This window comes from Engystomops pustulosus, chromosome 1 (assembly GCF_040894005.1).
Source record: "Engystomops pustulosus chromosome 1, aEngPut4.maternal, whole genome shotgun sequence".
NCBI classification, from domain to species: domain Eukaryota; kingdom Metazoa; phylum Chordata; class Amphibia; order Anura; family Leptodactylidae; genus Engystomops; species Engystomops pustulosus.
In genome coordinates, this window is record NC_092411.1 from 232,498,419 (window position 1) to 232,520,614 (window position 22,196).

General features: G+C 40.7%; 1 protein-coding gene across 2 annotated transcripts in view; it reads right to left on the reverse strand.

Annotated features, from left to right (window-relative positions):
* Positions 1-11,522: 11,522 nt before the first annotated feature.
* NPY2R (neuropeptide Y receptor Y2) overlaps positions 11,523-22,196 on the reverse strand; it is a 39,955-nt gene continuing 29,281 nt past the window's right edge. The window contains exons 2-3 of one of the 2 annotated variants that reach the window (XM_072120826.1): positions 17,654-17,748; positions 11,523-13,303 (exon numbers count right to left, since the gene is read on the reverse strand). In XM_072120826.1, coding sequence (XP_071976927.1) covers positions 12,106-13,303; positions 17,654-17,682 — 1,227 coding nt within the window. In that variant the 5' untranslated portion in view covers positions 17,683-17,748 and the 3' untranslated portion in view covers positions 11,523-12,105. Of the gene's footprint in view, positions 13,304-14,050; positions 14,110-17,653; positions 17,749-22,196 lie in introns of those variants that run through there. The other variant, XM_072120834.1, reaches the window with a different exon arrangement.

A 22,196-nucleotide genomic window follows, 5' to 3' on the forward strand; every position in this document is an offset into this window, starting at 1 on the left:
CAAGCGTGTAGTCGTGTATATAGAAGACCAAAAAATGCTTTGCACTTGGCATGATAGACATATAAAACTTAACTTTTAATTACTAAATCATATAAAATTTAGTAGTTAGCTCCAAAATCGGAGCAAAGAGGGCGACAACCAGTATAAAAAATCTTAATCTAAGAGCATCTACAAGGGCGCAATAGAACCATATACAGCACCACGGAGCGTCTTTCTACATATTCTACTGATATCTTCGGCAACATCCCGCTCCTAGTCACCATATTCAGGCAACTGTCTAACTAGGCGCAACGTCTATGTTGGCATTAATCCGGGATGGAGGCACTCTACTTGGCCACTGCCATTAACCTTTATGCGAAATCAAAGTATTTCATCTGCCTCCCATTGCCGATACTTACTTGCTAGTATGGATGCAGGTTGTACTGGTCTATTATGCCCCTGATAAGCCTATCTATATGGGCAAAACATGACATGTTATGTGACCTTGAAATCTAAAACCTGCTTGTTCTCCTGTTGTTACCTACTATCTTAATATGAGTAGAGTTATTCCCTTTATAATAGATAGAGGTTACATGTTTATATCTTATTATCTGTATTTGTCCCTATAAGACCCATCATTGGACCCTTCTACCCCCTCTCCTTCCCATCCCTATGACTAGGGACAGTGGGCCTATTTTAGGGTGAGGTTCCAGACAGGGTGGCAGCTGGTTAGGGCTGCGGTCCCATGTTGAGGTCTTTAGGGTGGAACAGGTTTATCCAGTCCCCTTTTAAGAGCCTCATAGGGTATCCCGCACTCTACACTTACAAGAGTGCTTCCCCACATCCTGTTTCTCCCTGTCCATATTCCTTTTCCCTTTTCCCATCTCACTTTGCATCTTGCTTCCCTGCTCCTCATGGGTTTGGATTAGGGTCAAGACCTCCTCTACCACACCTGATGATATATACAGCAGATGCATAGACGTTGCGCCTAGTTAGACAGTTGCCTGAATATGGTGACTAGGAGCGGGATGTTGCCGAAGATATCAGTAGAATATGTAGAAAGACGCTCCGTGGTGCTGTATATGGTTCTATTGCGCCCTTGTAGGTGATTTTAGATTAAGATTTTTTATGCTAGTTGTCGCCCTCTTTGCTCCGATTTTGGAGCTAACTGCTACATATTTTAAAGTGTTTTATAAGTCTATCACCGTATTATATTTTCTCTGATGTTCTGACCCGGTGGTTTAGGTAGGGAGTACACACTACCCTCCTTTTTTGTGCTATTTAACTCCACTTTTTTTTTAAAACAAGCTGATTAATTTTATTTATAGTTTCTTATTCTAAGCACTGGTCTACAGGGAAAAAGAATGTTATCACTACCCAAGCTACAAAATGTATCTAGAAGAATGCTTCGAAGGCTCCTCAGTCATCAAAATAAGTAAAGCAGAAGAAACTGACTGAAGGACAAACTATACTAACAGGAGTCAAGGACTAGCAGGCAGATTATACAAGATAGCGGCTAAATCATGAAATGGATGACAGTGTACAAGATGGTGTCTGAAAAGAAATATGATATCACTCACACTCGTACAGATTAAACAGGAGTTATTATTACCAGAAAGAGTACTGCAGTGAAAGGAGGAAGTACTGCTACTTGGCATTACAGTTAGTGAAGCTCTCATTTCTTTTATTATTGTTATAACTTTTACTATTTGAAAATGAAGCTGTATGTATCCCTCCACAGAAATGCATATAAATAATATTCATAATACATAGCGATATGCATTGGCATTAATTCTTCAATTGTTTTAGCCATTTTACAATTTCTGGACTTCTGCACAAAAGATCTCCAGGTGTCTGAGAGCAACAGTTTAAGTGTGTAGTATGAGGTTCCAAAAGGTGAATAAAAACCAGTAGTTATTACAAACACTAAAAACATCACAATGCCATGGCATAATAAAAGGTAAAGGCTTCTGACCAATTCGAATCTAGCACAGCTTTTTACCTTTTATTGTGCCAAGGCATTGTGATGTTTATAGTTTTTTAAATACAAATACAGGCAGTCCCCGGGTTATGTACAATATAGGGTCTGGAGGTTTGTTCTTAAGTTGAATTTGTATGTAAGTCGAAACTGTATATTTTATAATTGTAGATCCAGACAAAAAAAAATTTGGCCCCAGTGACAATTGGAGTTTAAACATTTTTTGCTGTAATGGGACCAAGGATTATCAATAAAGCTTCATTACAGACACCTTACAGCTGATTATTGCAATCTGGGACTATAGTAAAGCATTCAGAAAGCTTCACCAGAGGTCAGAGGGGTCTGTCTGTAACTATGGGTTGTCTGTAAGTCGGGTGTCCGCCTGTAGTGGTTTTTATTCACCTTTTGGAACCTCATACTGCTGGACAATTTTTCCTTTCTCTATTACATGGACTGATCCCGACTCAGCAGGTCCGCGCAGTGGAGCAAAAATGGATATTTTTCCTGCTTCTCTTCGTTTTATGACATTAACACTTAGCTTTTATTAAACAATATTTAATACATGCATATGCTGCATATTGCAGCAAAGACTTACCGGTAACAGCTGCGTTCAGCGCTAGCACCGATCGCGGGTACTATCCCGCTGCCAGCGGCTTCAAAAAGATAACGGCGCATGGGCGCCACCATCTTGCCGAGGATCGTCGCTCCCTGTAACCTCATTGGGGAGCGACGATCCATTGCCATGAGAGTCTCATTTTAATTCTTTCATTACAATGTGCTATCAGCACATTGTAATGAATGAAGAGTAAAATCCCCATATACTGCCATACTGTAGTATGGCAGTATATGATAGGATCAATCAGACAACCTAGGGTTAAAGCCTGAAAGTCTGAAAAATAGTAAAAAGAAAAGTAAAAAAAAGTTTTAAAAAAATTATTATTATATAATTATAATAATAAAAAAACCTAAAAACTCAAATCACCCCCTTTCCCTAGAACTAATATAGATATAAATAAACTGTAAAAATCACAAACACATTAGGTATCGCCACGTCCGAAAATGCCTGATCTATCAAAATATAATAATATAATAATTTGTTCACTTGATTTAAACCCGTAATGGAAGATAGCGCCTAAAGTCAGAAATGGCACCTTTTTGCAATTTTGAAAAATATAAAAAATCTATAAAAAGTGATCAAAAGGTTGTACAGTCCTTAAAATGATATCAATGAAAACTTCATCAAAGGTCGCAAAAATAACACCACCCACAGCTCCGTACAACGAAGTATGAAAAAGTTATTAGCGTCAGAAAATGGCAAAATCAAAAAAAAAGTGCGCAGCAGGTTTTAATTTTTATAAATGTATGAAAACATTATAAAACCTTTACAAATTTGGTATCCCTGTAATTATACTGACCCAAAGAATAAAGTAGAAATGTCATTTGGGGCGCACAGTGAAAGCCGTAAAAATCCAAGCCCACAAGAAAACGGCACAAATGCGTTTTTTTTACCATTTTCACTGCATCTGGAATTTTTTTCCCACTTCCCAGTACAAGGCATGGAATATTCCATACCATCACTATGAAGTGCAATTTGTTACGCAGAAAACAAGCCATCACAGAGCTCTTTATGTGTAAAAATAAAAAAGTTATAGATTTTTGAAGGTGGGGAGTAAAAAATGGAAATGAAAAAACAAAAAAGCGCCAGGTCCTGCTCGAGAATAGTGAGAGTGGATATTGCTACCACTCTCACCATAAACAATATCCCCCCTCCTATGATCGCCATCTCAGGCAGCGTTGGTGGTGAAGCAGTGACTCTCCGGTCACATGTTACCGGTAGCCGAGAGATTTGAATATTGGTGTTCCTTCTCCTGACCAAGCAGCCGTTCTGTTTGCTATCAATTTGTATAGTAAATGTCAGAAAGTGACATTTACTGCCTTTAATCTCTCCCTCTCTAGTTGTCTAATCCTCTGAGACTATCACAATGTTATCTGAACATGGCTGAACATCTTTCTACCTCTAATGTCCATATCCAGTTATGAGGATTGAACTGATTGATTCTACTGTACATAAAGCAGAAGGTGGATGTGTTTGCTTTATATGTATAACATTTGTACATAGATGAAGCACACATTAGTACGACGTTAAGTGGATCCACATGAAGACATAAATTATACATTTCATTTGTAACATGAAACTCCAGTGGCGACAGGGCTTTTTTTTACCATGAGAAATGTCAATCTGTGGAATAGCCTGCCTCAGGCGCTAGTCACAGCAGGGCCAGCAGAGAGCTTCAAGAAGGGTCTAGAGGCATTTTTACACCTAAATAACATTGAAGCTTATGTCATATAGAATCTTCCCCCTAAATACCTTCATCATCCAATCCCTTCCCTTCCTTGGTTGAACTTCATGGACAAGTGTCTTCTTTCAACCATATAAACTATGATACAATGATGATAAATGTCAGCTGTTTATAACAGAAAGAACTGGTGCAGCCCTTCTCTTTAAGACAACTGGCTACTACTAATACCGTAGTTCATACATAAATTAGTTGGAAACTTTGGGTGAACTTTAGGTTATATTTTGCAGGCCCTTGCTTATTTTGCTGTTCATGGAATGATGTCAGTTTAGGGTGAGTTTAGACTTGCATGGGAATAAACCAAATCTCATACTTAGGTTAAGTTGACACAATTCTGTCAGACTTTCCATGATAAATCTGGCGCACAGTCTCACTGAGCACTGGAACATTCCTTAATTTCCCTAATTTTTAAATGTGGTGCAGAAACTTTTTAAATACAAGCAGTGTGCACTAAAAATAACCCACATAGGCAAACAGAAAACTGGCGCACAGCCCTTAGTAAATGTGCTCCAATTTTATCCATTAGTGTCAGTTAGGCACGATCCATTATGAATAAGTTTTTATTAACAGAAAAAACTACTTCAAGCTCTGTCATTGACATCCAAAAGATGGAAGAATAAAGACTGTGTAAATATTAAATATTGCATTGAATTTAATGCGATTCGTTCAATTTCCGTTTTTTTAAGCGGAAGCTAAAAACAGAAATCTGAACTGCAGTGTTAAATGAGCCTTAACCTGTTATTATCCTGTTAACTTGTATAAATCTAATCAAGCCAATTTGACTTACCTGATTGGTGGGTTTGGTAAAAAATATTTTTTATTTTATTAAGCATTGTTTATTTTACTCACATTTAAAAAAAAATTTAAATAATGTACACCAAATGCAATGTAAATAAAAAACAAACTCGATTTTACATTAAACATAATGCACAAACGACAATGTTTATTATTTTCAGATATTTTAACAGCAATTTTGGATTTAAACCAACAAGATTTGTGCATTATACTGGTAAACTCTGATATATTCCAATAATTTTCTAAAAAAAACAAGCTTTTTCGTAAAAAAAAAATCCTTTGACTATTGGAATGTACAGCATCTCAGGTAAGTTAAAACCCAGAATAAAGTGTGTTATATAATCCAAGTAACAGTTAAAAATGTGAGCTCTCTGCTTTACAGAAAGCATGACCAATGATTACAGATAGGGATTCTTATAATGTGGACAACATTCCTATACAAAAATAAGCAATTTCATGTATGTGGATGTACTTTTTATGAAAGTGTACAACTACACAGTTTATTAGTCATATTTATTGGTTAAGTGTATCCCAGCCCCCGAGGAGCAGTCTTAGAGATGCAACTTTGTTGGTATTATTATTATTTCATGAGTGCAGATGTTAGTTTGTCACTTAGGTTTTTGGAATTTTATTTTGCTAAATCATAAATCTTGATGCAGTTGTTAAATTTTTAAGTCTCTGTATAGCATAGATGTTTGCTGATGAGGTGTTCAGAAACACAGAACATATGACATCAGGGTTGTAAGCCGATGTTATGATGGAAGTGCAGACTAAAATGCAGCTATTATTTGGCATTGTTAAATTGGATCTTACAGTATGGATGTCAACAGGCAATTTAGTAGTTTTTTTCTATGAATTGTGGAAATATTTTTATGCCAAAGGGTCTATAACTTTTCAACAAACTTTTATCAATCAATGGTACAGGTGAATATAAGAAATAATGCAATATATCTGATCACAGGAAAGTGTTTCTTTCTGTACTTGCATAGCTCCCCTCATCCTCTCTTTCTGAAATCTCTGCTGAAATCCAGCTGGTTAGAAAAACAAAAATGAAGCTTATGAAGTCAAATGACAAAGAAGCTCTATGAAAAGAGAATAAATGAGCAGGAGTCAGGACCTGAGTGACAGCAGCTAGGGCTTCATAGAGAATCCATACATGGGCGGAGATTTATCATTAGGCAGGATTTTGAGCAGTTGTCTAAGTGTTAGGCTGCATTCACACTACAGTATGGGGGACGTATATACGGCCAACGTATATGCGGCCTATATACGTCCCCCATACACTTCTATGGGCTCGCGGCGTCCTACGGGAGCAGTACGGTGCAGCACACGTGCGGCACCATATCGCTCCGTAGCCCGGTGCTCACCTCCTCCTCCTCTCCCCGCGCTGCCGTGTGCCCACCGTGCTACAGTGCGGTGGGCTCACGGCAGTGTGCATGCAGCCTTAGACTGATTTATAGGCAGGTATATGTGCAGTGTTACATGCTTACAGCTGTGTGTGCTCTATGCGAATAGACTGCACCTGTCGCACGTATGTTTAACATCAGCTCAATTTTGGCTTTTTTGCGATATTTTTGCACAGGAAATTCTCAGATACCTCGAACATAAAATTGAGCAAAAACTTCAAAATTGAGCAAAAACGTTAAAATTGTTCAAGTTTGAGATAAATCTCCCCCCTCTAGTAGCAATGGACCCACATACACCACCTCCTATGTTGTGTAGTTTTGCGATTAAATTTGCGTTCTTTTGCAATGTGGTGGTGCACACTCTGTGGTGTATTTTTTCCACAATTGCGTGACTTTAGAGTTCTTACAAAAAGCCCTGCAAAAATTTGCGACAATTATACGCCAAGAAGCTACATAGGACTAATGATAAATCTCCCCCATAGAGCCTGAAGAGGAAATAACTTCAAAGGTAGAAAACCAGTTATTTATTGACCAGAAATAGAGTTATTCCTCATTTATTCACGTTGGACTACTGATTTATTCCACATTTGTTAGTTGCCTTTATGACATACATAAATTGTAACAGAAAAATGTTGATATTAGATTTACTATCATAGAGTATGCGTTCTTGTTAATAAAGCAATAATAAATTGTATGCAAAAAGGAAAATTATTCAATTAAAATCCTCAACATTTTATATGGATTAACAATTATGTAGTTGTTCTTTTCTAAATTTTAGCCAGTATTTTGGGAGATCCAATTTACCTACTGAACAAACAATTTAATTTTGTCATTGAGAAAGTTTATTAAAGGACGTTTCATTCTGTGCTTTGTAAGTGTATTTTACCTGCACTGGGATTAAAAATCTAGTACAAATGAATAATTCAAAGAGAATACTCAAACTGTTCAGGTACAAAACATCAATGTCTGCAGCTCGGTATATTTACTATGGTAATCTCATAAAACAGCATACATTAAGCTCTAGCTTTTGGCACCGCAGTTTAACTAACTTTGGCAACTCATGCAAGCGGTTTTACCAGCATTTGTAAAGAAACTCCATACAGGATACAACAGCGATACCATAAAATAATGATTCTCATGTTATAAAAATGCAAGATAAATAGATTGCTTTATCGATCACTATTGCACTACATGCACTGTTAGGAAAAAAGGACATTCATAGACATATAAATAATTCAATATTTTATATACATTAGAAGATACTATCTGTTGTAATATACAACTTGTACATGTATACATAGCAAATGATCATTGGTAACTAAAATAGATGCTCAAAAAACAAATCAAATAGACTTTTTGGTGTATTCACAAGGTGCAAAATCGTGTGGCAAAAACCACTAGGATTGGGAGCAGTCTTGCACTCTTGAAAAGAAAAAAATGTTATATGACTTACCGTATATACTCGAGTATAAGCCGACCCGAGTATAAGCCGAGACCCCTCATTTTACCACCAAAAACTGGGAAAACCTATTGACTTGAGTATAAGCCGAGGGTGTAGTATACAGCCAGTCCCAATGTAGTATACAGCCAGTCCCAATGTAGTTTACAGCCAGTCCCAATGTAGTTTACAGCCAGCCTCCATAGAGTATACAGCCTGCCCCCATAGAGTATACAGCCTGCCCCCATAGAGTATACAGCCTGCCCCCATAGCGTATACAGCCTGCCCCCATAGCGTATACAGCCTGCCCCCATAGCGTATACAGCCTGCCCCCTGCCAAGCGAATAAAACAATAAAAACCGTAATACTCACCCTCCGGTGTCCCGATCTTCAGCGCGGGTCCCGATCTTCAGCGCGAGGCTCCCGATCCTCAGCGCAGTACCAGGCGGCGGCGGGTCCTCTTCTCTCTTCTGTAGCCGGCAGATCACGTCCATGTGATCTCCCGGCAGGCGCGCACTAGGATACCGCGGTGTCGCGGCTGATGACGTCATCAGCCGCGACACCGCTGCATCTTATTGTGCGCCCGCTGGCAGATCGCATGGACGCAGAAGAAGGAAGAGAACCCGCCGCCGCCTGGTACCGCGCCGAGGATCGGGATCCTCGCGCTGAAGATCGGGACCCGCACTGAAGATCGGGACACCGGAGGGTGAGTATTCCTTTTTTTATTTTTTTCTTGACTCGTGTATAAGCCGAAGTGAAGTTTTTCAGCACAATTTTTGTGCTGAAAAACTCGGCTTATACATGAGTATATACGGTATATTTGTTTTCTCCACTAGCTCTGGGATGTGAGTTTGGTTAACGTGTTTAACTGTATTTATCAACTGAGACATTTCAAAATCATTACAGAAACTATCCTGCTCTGAAAGGAGAAGGGTAGACAGTGCAGAAACATCTCAAGATTGAAGGGAAACTGTCATCAGGTTTTAACCTTTAAACCTTATGACAAGTTTCTGCAGCAGTATTTAAATTGTTTCCAAAGATGTTTTTATATTAAAATCCATCCATGTTTGCATCACCCTAAAATAAAGAAACCGTACACTGCCAGCACCGTCCCCTGAGTCATGTGGGCGCCTGATATCTACAGAGAGAGAGGTACAACTGGTAGATCAAATAAAATATATCTTTTAATAGAAATATCATAAAATTCTAATGGACAAACCATAAGAGAAAAGTGGCATTAAAACACACTATCCACAGGTAGCCTCGAGATGCCCCATGTGTGCATGTTACAGAGGGCATCTGCTGGCACACAAACCCCTACCAACTTAGCACACTAAAAATGGTATCGTATCTGTTAGTGTGATGTGTGAATCATGATGCTGTCAGTCAAGTGGACACCAGGGGGCGATTAGGATGATGAAATCCCTCCGGCCAGAGTGCTATTGTGGGGTCCTTCAGTGACTTCACTCGTTGGTTAGGGGGCAAGTAAACTCGGTGAGCTACGTCAAAGTATGACGGGAGGGGCCCACTCTAGGGTGTAGGGTGTTGGGATCCCTAAAATACCCTATCAGGGACTATGGTTAGGCCTATTGTACCCTCAATTCGGGGCCCTAAATGACTGCCACCCTGACTGGAACCTGTCCCTGCTGTGGTCCTGCTGACCCTATACTAAGCAGGGCAGGGATAGTAGGGAACAGTCAATCCACTCACAGTATTGTCATCTATGGGTTACAGACAGTTATTGTGGAAATCAAATGGTCAGTTCCCCACATAGAAGAAATAAGTGCCAAAAAAGTACATGAAAAGGTGAAATAGAATAAAGTGCAATCAGGATATAAAAGTACATTTGGTCATGGATTAAGTCAAGATCACTCATAGTCCCTACATGACATGTTTCGCCCAAGTAATGTGGACTCATCAGGGGAAATTGAGACCGAGAAGTGAGAAGTGTTAGTGAGTTTCAGTATATGCAGAAAAGTACACCTGGAGACGGTCTGTATATATAAACAAAACACTGGGTTACTATAGGTCAGTGTAAGGTAAAAAGTAAGAGGTAGAGACTGAAAAAGTGCTGCTTACCTACTTAAATAGTCAAAGTCTTCAGAATGAGTGCAATAGGAGACTCAATCCCAGGTGAGGTGCGTTGCCCTGTGTAGATAATAAGCAATATTACACGCTCTGTGATACCGGGACGTTGTGACTTTGTTCCGGGGTTGATGCCGAGCTGGAGCAGCTCGGTGTCTGAAAGCCAGTGGAGCAATTCAGCAGGTGTGTGTGATGCCGGCGAGATGGTCGCTTTATATGCGAGTCATCCCTGGTGATGAGTGTAGAGACTCTGGCTGGGTGCGAGCTCCAGCAGGGGATCCAGTTAAGGCTACACGAAAATGTCCGTGAGGTGCCTGCACAGTGAAGTGCTGAGTTCGTGCCCAAAATGGAGACGCAAGCAGGGGCACATGTGCACTATGCTCTAGTTACAATCGAGGGCACGACCAGAGCCACATCACTGGTGCTGAATCGAGTGAAGAGGTAAGGTCCACGGTCCGTGCCCAAATTGGTGAAGACGGAGAGAAGGACCAAACCTCATCCTATCGGGGTCACAGTCCTGATGATTGTCCTGATAGGACCCCCTGATATGAGAGCAAAATGTGCTAGGATTGGGCAAAGTAGACGATGCCCTTCATAGGATTTGAGAATGGTTTTCATTCCAGAAAAGAGGATACTGAAAAAATAATAATAAAGATAATAAAGACATGCCTCATGGATGCCATCGATAACAACGTATTAAAAGGTGATGTAACAGTACAGTTGTAATAAATCAGGGGTCATGTGTAAGTTGACCCTTTATACACAGTAGTGTCATTAGGAAGGCTTAAGGAGACATAGTGATTTTCTAGATGAAACAAGTAAAATTAAGTTGCTCGTTCAAGCCTGAGGGGGCCACCATCCTAAGACAGTAAATCCATTGGGCTTCTTTTTGGAGTAGTATATGGTCCCAGTCACCCCTTCTCTTTGGTGGGTCGACCAGGTCGATCCCTATGAAGCTTAGTCCGTTAAAATCCCCGTTATGGACTTCATTGAAATGTCTGGACAAGGGTTTGTCACGGCCATTGCGGATATCCCCCAATGCGTATATATTCACCTGATATCTACAGTCAAGTCATTGAGTCACTTAGGAAACATTTGTCACAGCTCCCTCTTCCACCCAACCTTCTGGCCACATCACATTCAAATATCAAATCCCACTTTACGCTGTCTGCTCCCCAGCTTATGTCATGTGCAGTTAGCAATGGAGATGGATCGCACGGGGTTTGCTGAATGACTTGATGACTTGGCTGGAGATAAGAAAGAGCCATATGACAAAGGGGACCGTGCTGGCAAGGTGCCAGGTGCTTTTATAAAAATTTATTTTAGGGTGATATAAGCTATGTATATTTATTATAAAAACATCTCTGGAAATCGTTCGAATAGCACTTTAGAATTCTGTCATTAGGTTTAAAGGTAAAAGCTTAATGACAAGTTCCCTTTAAAAACACAACAAATTGTTCATAAATTTGTGAAAAGTTGAGTTTAAAAAGTTGCATGATGATACATTCTCATTAATATTTTGCACCATGTCAATACACTCTTATGATGCTCAGTACATTGATGTTTTTATTCTAAACTACCATAGCTAAATTTCATACGTAGAGAGCAATATCTTTCCAGAAGTTTTTTTCATCTCTAGCATGTTATATAACTTTATGTGTGACTGAGCAAAGCTAATAGTCATCATGCTTTTAGCGGACCCATTATTATAACTTTTTAAAAGATAAAAGGTTAGGCTCATTTCCATCTCTTTTCGGTAGTTGGCATTAAGTGCAAGTATATATTATCTCAGTCAAAGACTGATGAGTACAAAATGAAACAAACCAATTTTAAAAGCAAAGATTGAGAAAATTGGAAATTGGAGTTGGAAATCAGTGATTCTTTTCTTAGGCACATTATGGGCAAATTTGGATCATACACTCCAACATTATGATTAGACTTATCTACCACGTAATGGAGCCAAATGGCTTTTTCTGTCCATAGGAAACCACATGACCTCACCATCAAAGTTCTGACATTTAAAATAGTTTTCTCAAAGTTTTTCATGTGAGATAGCTCATTCTAGCATCACACATTGGTAGGTTGCGTGCAAGCACTTTGACAATTGTTGACTGGTCCATTAATTTCCTTGACTTGTAGCTGTTTCTTCTTGGCTTGAAAGGCCACAGAGACTTCAGGGTGTATTGAATCCATCCGCTGTTCACATTTAAAAGCAGTGAGAAAAGCTGTTCTGTAGTTGTTGTTCATCCACCCATAAAGGATTGGGTTGGCAAACGTAGAACACATGGCAATCACATGAAATATTGTATAAATGAGTTTATATTCATCCAAGTCCAAAACTTTGCTATCAATGTCACTTGCAAGTTGAAAGGCATGGAAAGGCAGCCAGCACACTGCAAACACCACTACTACAGCTACTAACATCTTGGTTGTCTTGCGTCTTCTTTGGTGATAGTGGTCATTACCACCCCCTGGGCTGACGTGGTTCTTTAACTTGGTCCATATTCTTATATAAGCATATGAAATTATGGCCAAGGGTAAAATATACTGAATTAATAACATTGATATACTGTATATTGTGCTGTAGTTCAGATGACCTATAGGCCACTTTTCTGCACATACTTGAATTTGAAAATCTGGTGAAATAACAATGAGAGAATATTCTTTGAAAATGGCTAATGGGCTGGCAAGCACAGCGCTACATGCCCAAGTAAATCCGATGATCATAAAGCAAATCTTTGTTGAGATTTTGCTCTCTAGATGGTAAACAATGCAACGATGTCTGTCAAGGGCAATTACCATTAAGGTAACTGTTGATACTTGTACTGCCAAGCCTTGCGCATAGGTCACTAAATGGCACAACACTGTTCCAAACTTCCACTCATCCAGTAGAGTGTAAACCAGTGTGAACGGGAGACAAAGAGTGTTCACCAACAGATCAGACACTGCCAGATTGACAATAAAATAGTTTGTGACTGTACGCATTGTCTTAAACTTTATCACCACGTAAATTACAAGAGTGTTTCCTACGACCCCCAGCAGGATGATGGAGCTGTATGCCAAAATAAGAATCACCTGGACCCCTATAAGCTTTGTAATATCAATGAGCTCAGGTTTAGGGAGCATGTCATTGGAAGGTGTGGTCTGCCCGGGCACATAATGGAATGTATCCATTTTAATATCCACTGTAGTATTATCTTCTTTCCCATAAGCAATCATTCCTATCCGCATTGTGCAGTTCTCTTTTCCACATAGATTAAAAGCCCTAAAAGAAAAAATGCCATAGTTAGCATATAAGTCATGCTTCAAATGTATTTCTTCACTTAAGAGTTTAAATCAAATTATTGACAAGTAGGTAATTAAAATTTTTAGAATATGTTGTAAGAAAGTGCTGTCAAGGCTGGAATATAGGGTACAATTAACCTCAGAATATCTCAATGTAATGAAAGAAACGTTACACTAAAAGAGACAACGAGGAAATAATGTTTTTTAAATATTTTTTTATGTATTTACTTTTTTCTTTATGAATCATTATACAATAACAGCATCACAAAAATGAAAACTTGAGTTAATCTACCCCTCATACCCCTCATATTTCAGGTATATGCCTTTCACCTTATATCATATTTCCATTTTGCGACCGGTTACTCCGGTTAATAATAGAGATAATATATACATTTTCTTCCTATTTTCCCCTACTATAACAAAACAAAAGTCACAATTTCTTCCTTTTTCCCCCCTCACCTCCCATCGCAACCTACATATCCACAGTCTCCTCCTCACTTTTTCACTACAGTTAGCTATTACAATTACAACTTTCCCAACAATTAGCCTACTCTATCCATTCTTGTTTCCAACCAACAATTAAAAATGCTCCTCTTGGGATAAGGCAACAGAAAAATTACTGTATATACTTGTGTATAAGCCGAGTTTTTCAGCACAAACAATGTGCTGAAAAAGCTCACCTCGGCTTATACACGAATCAATAAAAATAATAAACTTATATACTCACCCTCCGGCAGACCCGATGCTCGGTATGGCTCCTCTTCTGTCTTCATTGTGGCTCCTCTTCTGTCTTTGGTCTTCTGTACAGCAGGCAGGGATGGGGCCATGTTATCTTCCTGGCCGGTGTATACTATGATGCAACCGCTGATGATGTCATAGTATGCGCCGCCTGGGAGCTAACATGCCTGCGTCCCTGCCTGCTACACAGAAGACCAAAGAAAGAAGAGGAGCCGCAGGGAAGCCAGAAGAGGAGCGCATCGGGAACATCGGGGGCCGCCAGAGGGTGAGTATTTAAGTGTATTTTTTTAAGTGCTGGTTGGGCTGGCTGTATACTACAGGGGCAGGCTGGGCTGGCTGTATACTACAGGGGGCAGGCTGGACTGGCTGTATACTACCTGGGCGGGCTGGACTGGCTGTATGCTACAGGGGGCAGGCTGGGCTGACTGTATACTACAGGGGGCAGGCTGGCTGTATACTACAGGGGGCTGGCTGGCTGTATACTACATGGGGGCAGGCTGGCTATATACTTCTGGGAGCTGGCTGGCTATATACTACTGGGGGCTTGCTGGCTATATACTGAGGGGGCTGTGACCCATGCATTTCCTACCCTCAGCTTACACTCAAGTCAATAGGTTTTCCAGTTTTTGGTGGTAAAATTAGGGGTCTCGCTTATACTCGGGTCGGCTTATACTCAAGTATATATGGTAGCTATTCTCCTCCATATATCACATGTTGGATACTCTTTCACCATCCATAATCTAATAACACAAAGAACAATAATTTTTTCACTACCCTATCCAGCCTGTCCCACCCAGCGCACCCAATCACAACAAACAGAATTTCATATCTGATGGGAATTTCGTCTGAAAACAATTCTCTGCCAGAATATCTCTTCCCAGAATTTCTTCTCTGAATTTCTTTATTCCCAGGCAAAACCATAAGATAAGAAGATCATTTATAACAAAGTGACATAATTTACTATACAAAAATAACTGCATGTTTTACAATACAACAGACAGCTGGCAATATATATATATATATATATATATATATATATATATATATATATGCCGAAAAAAAGGTATTTGCGTCATATCTAAAAATACAGTGGGGCACATTTACTTACCCAGTCCAGTCGCGATCCAGCGGCGGGTTCTCCGACGCTGATTCGGGTTCTGCTGGGATTCACTAAGGTCCTTGCGCCGATATTCACCAGGTGTCGCTGGAGTTCACCTGCTTTTTTCTGGTGTATGTGAGTGCTTGATCTTGCGACACAACTGGCTTTTTAAATTCTGCTGTTTCTCGGAATCCTTCGGGTTGTCCGGTGGCCACGCCCCCTGATTTCTGTCGCGCGAAAGTCGGCGCGATTGCGCCAAAAATCGATCGCGTGTGCCACAATTCCGTGAAATACAGTGCATAGAGGAAATATTCGGGAAAAACCCGACGGATTCGCGGCTGCGGACCCTTAGTAAATGTGCCCCAGTATATGGTGGGTAGGGAGAGTATTCATACCACTTTCATTTGTTCAATCTTTGTTTCATTGCAGCAAATTGGTAAGATCAAAAAAAATTATTTTTATTTGCTCATACGTGTACACTCAGCACCCCATCTTGACAGAAAAAAACAGAAATATAAATATTTGAACTTATTTAGTAAACAAGAAAAACTGAAATATCACATGGTCATAAGTATTTAGACCCTTTGCTCTGACACTCTCACATGCTGTCCATTTCCTTCTGATCCTGCTTGAGATGGTTCTACTTCAATGGAGTCTATGATTGAACTGATTGGACTTGATTAGGAAAGGCACACACCTGTCTATACAAAACGTCACAGCTCACATTGCACAGTGCAAGTCAGAGCACATGAGGAACTGTCCAAGGAGCTCAAAGACAGAATTGTGGCAAGGAACTGTCCAAGGAGCTCAAAGACAGAATTGTGGCAAGGAACAGATCTGGCCAAGGTTACAAAAGAATTTTGCAGCACTCAAGGTTTCTAAGATCACAGTGGCCACCAAAATTCTTAAATGGAAGAAGTTTGGGACAACCACAGTTTTTCCTCGGCCAGACCATCCAGCCAAACTAAGCAATCGTGGGAGAAGAGCCTTGGTGAGAGAGGTAAAGAAGAACCCCAAGAACTGAGCTCCAGAGATTTAGTAGGGAGATGGGAGAAAGTTCTACAAAGTCAGCTATCACTGCAGCCCTCCACCAGTCGAGGCTTTATGGCTGACGGAAGCCTCTCCTCAGTGTAAGACATATGAAGGCCTGCATATAGTTTGCAAAAAAACACATGAAGTACTATGAGAAATAAGATTCTCTTTTTGGTATTTATTGTAAGCAGTATTTGTGGAGAAAACCAAGCACTACTCATCACCTGCCAAATTCAATCCCAACAGTAAAACATGATTGTGGCAGCAGCATCATGCTATGGGGGTGTTTTTCAGCTGCGAGACAGAATGACTGGTTCCAATTGAAGGAAAGATTAATATGGCCAAGTACAGATATATCCTGGATGAAAGCCTCTTTCAGAGAGCTCTGGACTTCAGACTGGCCCAAAGGTTCATCTTCCAACAAACAAAGCGGTGGCTTCAGAACAACTCTGTGACCATTCTTGACTGGCCTAGCCAGAGCTCTGACCTAAACCCAATTGAGCATCTCTGGAGAGACATGAAAATGGCTTCCACCAGCGTTCACATCCAACCTGAGGGAACTGGAGAGGATTTGCACAGAAGAATGGCAGAGGATCCCCAAATCCAGGTGGGAAAAACTCCCAAGAAGTCTCATGACTGTACTACCTCAAAAGGTGCTTCTACTTAATACTGAGCAAAGGGTCTGAATATTTATGATCATGTGATATTTCAGTTTTTCTGTTTAGTAAATTAGCAAAAATATCTACATTTCTGGGGGGGTGGTTGGCAAGATGGGGTGCAGAGTGTACAATTAATAAACACAAAAAGGACGTTTTTGATCATACCAATTGTCTGCAATAAAACAATGAGTGAAAAATTTAAAGTGGCCTGAATATGAACTGGGCCGTAGCTCCTTGCACTTACTCTCTACATTTAAAGTGGAGCGACTTCACTGTAAAAATCACACATTACAGGAGCTGTCCTATATTTTGCGGTGCAACCGGCAACCAGATATTCAAAGTCAAACCCAAAGAAACCTGACAAATTCTAATATAATTGAATATTAATAAAATATTTAAATGTAATATTCCAGGGGGTAAATTTAAAGCCTCAATAAGCATCAATCCCCTCAACTACTACCTCTGCAACCTCTATAAATGTGCCCTTCTATTTCTCTGTTACATATGGATTGTCAGTGTGGAGCCATTTTAATTGTTAAACAGCTTTCTGAACTGACTACAATCTTATGTAATATATGGGTTAATTTTAAGTACTCATCCAGAAGAGTGCAAACAAGTGCAATTTTAAGTACAAGAACCATACTTGTGATGTGGGGTGGAGAAGTAAAACCTAGGTGAGTAAATACTTTCTTTGTAATGGACCAATGAACTTGGGGAGGGATGTATGTTGTTCATTTTGTTTCAAGCCAATTTAGAAAGTTCACACAAACAATTGCCAAGGAAACATTCTGAAGCTACTTACACTGAGTCCCTAGTGGCTTCAGACATCATGTGTCCAATGCAGCTTCCCTGTGTTGTCTCATACCAGAGCTCCTTATCTCCTGGTAATGGAGTTTGCTAGAAAAACACAAAAATATAATGTCACAATAAAAAAGAAATGTGCAATGAGTCATATATTTCAATTTCATATATAAAATAATAGTAATTATAATAATTAAAATAAAGATAATAATAAAAAATAGAATTTCCTCAATGAGAGGCTAATAAAGAATTTTAAAAACTTTAGAACTGTTCATGGATTATTATTACTGCAAACACTCACCAGCCACTTTATTAGGTACACCTGTTCAACTGCTCGTTAACACTTAATTTCTAATCAGCCAATCACATGGCGACAACTCAGTGCATTTAGGCATGTATACATGGTCAAGACAATCTCCTGCAGTTCAAACCGAGCATCAGTATGGGGAAGAAAGGTGATTTGAGTGCCTTTGAACATGGCATGGTTGTTGGTGCCAGAAGGGCTGGTCTGAGTATTTCAGAAACTGCTGATCTACTGGGATTTTCACGCACAACCATCTCTAGGGTTTACAGAGAATGGTCCGAAAAATAAAAAACATCCAGTGAGCGGCAGTTCTGTGGGCGGAAATGCCTTGTTGATGCCAGAGGTCAGAGGAGAATGGGCAGATTGGTTCGAGCTGATAGAAAGGCAACAGTGACTCAAATCGCCACCCGTTACAACCAAGGTAGGCAGAAGAGCATCTCTGAACACACAGTACGTCGAACTTTGAGGTAGATGGGCTACAGCATCAGAAGACCACACCGGGTGCCACTCCTTTCAGCTAAGAACAGGAAACTGAGGCTACAATTTGCACAAGCTCATCGAAATTGGACAGTAGAAGATTGGAAAAACTTTGCCTGGTCTGATGAGTCTCGATTTTTGCTGCGACCTTCGGATGGTAGGGTCAGAATTTGGCGTCAACAACATGAAAGCATGGATCCATCCTGCCTTGTATCAACGGTTCAGGCTGGTGGTGGTGGTGTCATGGTGTGGGGAATATTTTCTTGGCACTCTTTGGGCCCCTTGGTACCAATTGAGCATTGTTGAAACGCCACAGCCTACCTGAGTATTGTTGCTGTCCATGTCCATCCCTTTATGACCTCAATGTACCCAACATCTGATGGCTATTTTCAGCAGGATAATGCGCCATGTCATAAAGCTGGAATCATCTCAGACTGGTTTCTTGAACATGACAATGAGTTCACTGTACTCAAATGGCCTCCACAGTCACCAGATCTCAATCCAATAGAGCATCTTTGGGATGTGGTGGAATTGGAGATTCGCATCATGGATGTACAGCCGACAAATCTGCGGCAACTGTGTGATGTCATCATGTCAATATGGACCAAAATCTCTGAGGAATGCTTCCAGCACCTTGTTGAATCTATGCCACGAAGAATTGAGGCAGTTCTGAAGGCAAAAGGGGGTCCAACCCGTTACTAGCATGGTGTATTTAATAAAGTGGCCGGTGAGTGTATATATACTTATGTATAAGCCGACCCAAATAAAAGCCAAGGCCCTAATTTAACCCCAAAACTGGGAAAACCTATTGACTCTAGTGTACGTTTGGGGTGGAAAATGCATTGGTTACAGCCTCCCACGATTATATAGCTAGCCAGAACATGCCCCCCAGTATATAGCCAACCCTTGTATATAGACAACCAGTCCACTGTTTATAGCCAGCCAGTCCCTTTTATATATCCAATCAGTCCCCTGTATATACCTAGTCAGCTCCTGTATATAGCCAGCCAGTCTGCTGTATATTACCAGCCAGTCCCTTTTATTTATCCAATAAATCCCCTGTATATACCTAGTCAGCTCCTGTATATATATAGCAACCCAGCCCCCTGTATATAGCCAACCAGTCCCCTGTATATAGCCAGCCACTCCCCTATACTTTGCAAGCCTGTCCCCTGTATTTTGCCATTCAGCCTTTCCCCTGTATATAGTAAACCAGTCCTCTTTATATAGACAGTCAGTCCCCTTTATATAGCCAGCAGATCCCCAGTATATAGTCAGTCAACCCCTGCATATAGCCAGCCAGTCCCCTGTATATAGCAAGCCCACACTAAATAGCCAGTCAGTGCCTGTGTATAGCAAACCAGTCCCCTTTATATAGCCAGTCAGTCCACTTTTTATTGCTAGCCAGCCCACAGTATATAACCAGCCACCCCTTGTGAATAGCCAGTCAGCCCTTTTATATAACCAGTCAGCCCCCTGTATATAGCAAGCCTGCGCCAAGTATAAAGTCAGCCAGTGCCTGTATATAGCCAGCCAGGCCCCAGTATATAGCCAGTCTGCCTGCCCCCTGTATATAGCCAGCCAGTCTCCGTTATATAGCCAGCAAGTCTTCTATATATAGATAGCCAGTCCCCTGTAAATAACCAGCCAGCACCTGTATATAACCAGCTCCTGTATATAGCTAGTCAGCCTCTGTATATAGCCATTACCCTTTATATAACCAGCCAATCTCCTGTATAGACCCAGTTAGTGCATGTATATAACCAGCTAGCCTCCTGTATATAGCCAGCCAGTCCCCTGTACACAGCCAGCCAGCCCCCAGCATATAGCCAACCCCCTGCCCACCACATAAAAATGACAAACTCTTTACTCACCATTCCGACACTCCCTGTCCTTACCCCCGCAGGTCCACAACTTGATCCAGTCCCACTGGCAGTTACAGGACCATGCACACTGGCAGTGCACAGACTATGATGTCATCCAAGTACCAACTTCATAGTCTCTGCCCCACTAGCGCACACCTACCTGGTGCCACCGGCAGGCAGGGATCAAGAAGACAACCTACAAGGGTCCTTATTTTTTAATACACTCAAGTGAGTGGTGCTTTTCTCAGCACCAAAATTGTACTGAAAATCTCAGCTTATACCCGAGTATATACAGTACTTCATCATAAACACAGACACCTCTATTTAATTGACAAAGTTAAAGAAAAACTTCTGTCTGCCTGCAGCCATCCCAAGAGTAAACTATAAGCTCAATAGGATGTTAAACAACATCTTAATGCCTCCTTGTATGGATCCATCTCTACTGCATATGTCTGGCCTTTAAAGGAAATCTACCATCTGAATCTATCATGATAATTACTCATAGATCAAGGCACTGTGACTGTGGTAATCTTCTTATCAATGTTATCCACGGCCTACTGCCTTCTAAAATCAACTTTTAGGGATGTAGGGATGTGGGCTAGGACACAGCTGCTATGGGCAGCCAAATGTAGAAAAGAGTATAACCAAAAAAATCAAACACCAGGGGAGTGATTTATTTTTAGTCTTATCTATTTTTTCATTTGGATTTTGGGCTTGTTTAATTTATGTTAGAGAATAATAAATTTGGCATTTGAGTTTGTTGCTTTTTGTGACCTTTTTTATACCATTCTAATCTAATCTGCTGCAAGGTTTTGCACAAAAAATTGCGGCTTTTACCACAGTTGAGTAATGCAACATTTATAAAGATATATTAGGTGCAACACTGGCAAAAAAAGGTTGTGGTAATCTTTGCTGGGCGGGTGAAAGAGTTGTAAAATTTTTAGGCAAATATTCAAATGTGCTTGAAAAGGTGCAAATATAATAGAAAGCAAAAATAAAGTCCAATAACCTCCCTTGGTCACAAAGTACAGAAAATATCAATATGTACTTTATCGAACACAAGGAAACACAGAGATTTAAAACTATTAATAAGCTAAAAAGCATATAGATCACAGAATAAGCTTGTACCACCTCACCAAATACATTATAAAAGGTGTGTTTCAAAAATACAATGAGAATCAGTCTACCTATAGATGCCAATAAAATTGTGTGCCAATAGAATATGTCATGGGTATGTGGACCCCCTGGACCACCGCGTGAGGTGGTACTAGTCGACACCTGGTTTTTACCCGAGCCTGCCGCAAAGCAGGATGGTCTTGCTGCGGCAGGGTGCCACCAGGTTGTTCAACAGGTGTGACCAGCCCGCGGTGGCAGCCCAGGTAAAGGTACAGAATCGGTGTTCAAGCTCTTGGTCAGGCACAGACGACAGAGATGCAGAGGTCAGAGGTGAGGTCCGAGGTCACAACAGGGATTCAGCAGAGCAGGAAACAGGAACAGCACAGGGAACACAGGAACACACTGGAAGCTTTCTCTATGACAAAAGAGCGCAAAGATTTGGCAGAGAATCCAGGGAACAGCCAGCCTTTAAAGAAACCCAGAAGTGCCAGCCCCAATTATTGGTGCCCTGGCCCTTAAAATCCATAAGTACCGGCACCCTAACGAGCGGGATGTGGGCGCAGACCAGGCCGGATGGGAGCAGGAGCAAGGAGAGGTGAGTTTGGTGCTGCGGCAGAGGGTGCCCGCAATCCGAGACATGGATCGCTGGGGGCACCCGTGACAGGATAGATGTAACAATAGATGAAATAGTACTTAATATGTGAGACTAGTGTAAACAAATAGCCAACTAAAGTATCATAGTTTATACAGTTGAAAAAAGACACCACAAGGAAGGGAAGGAA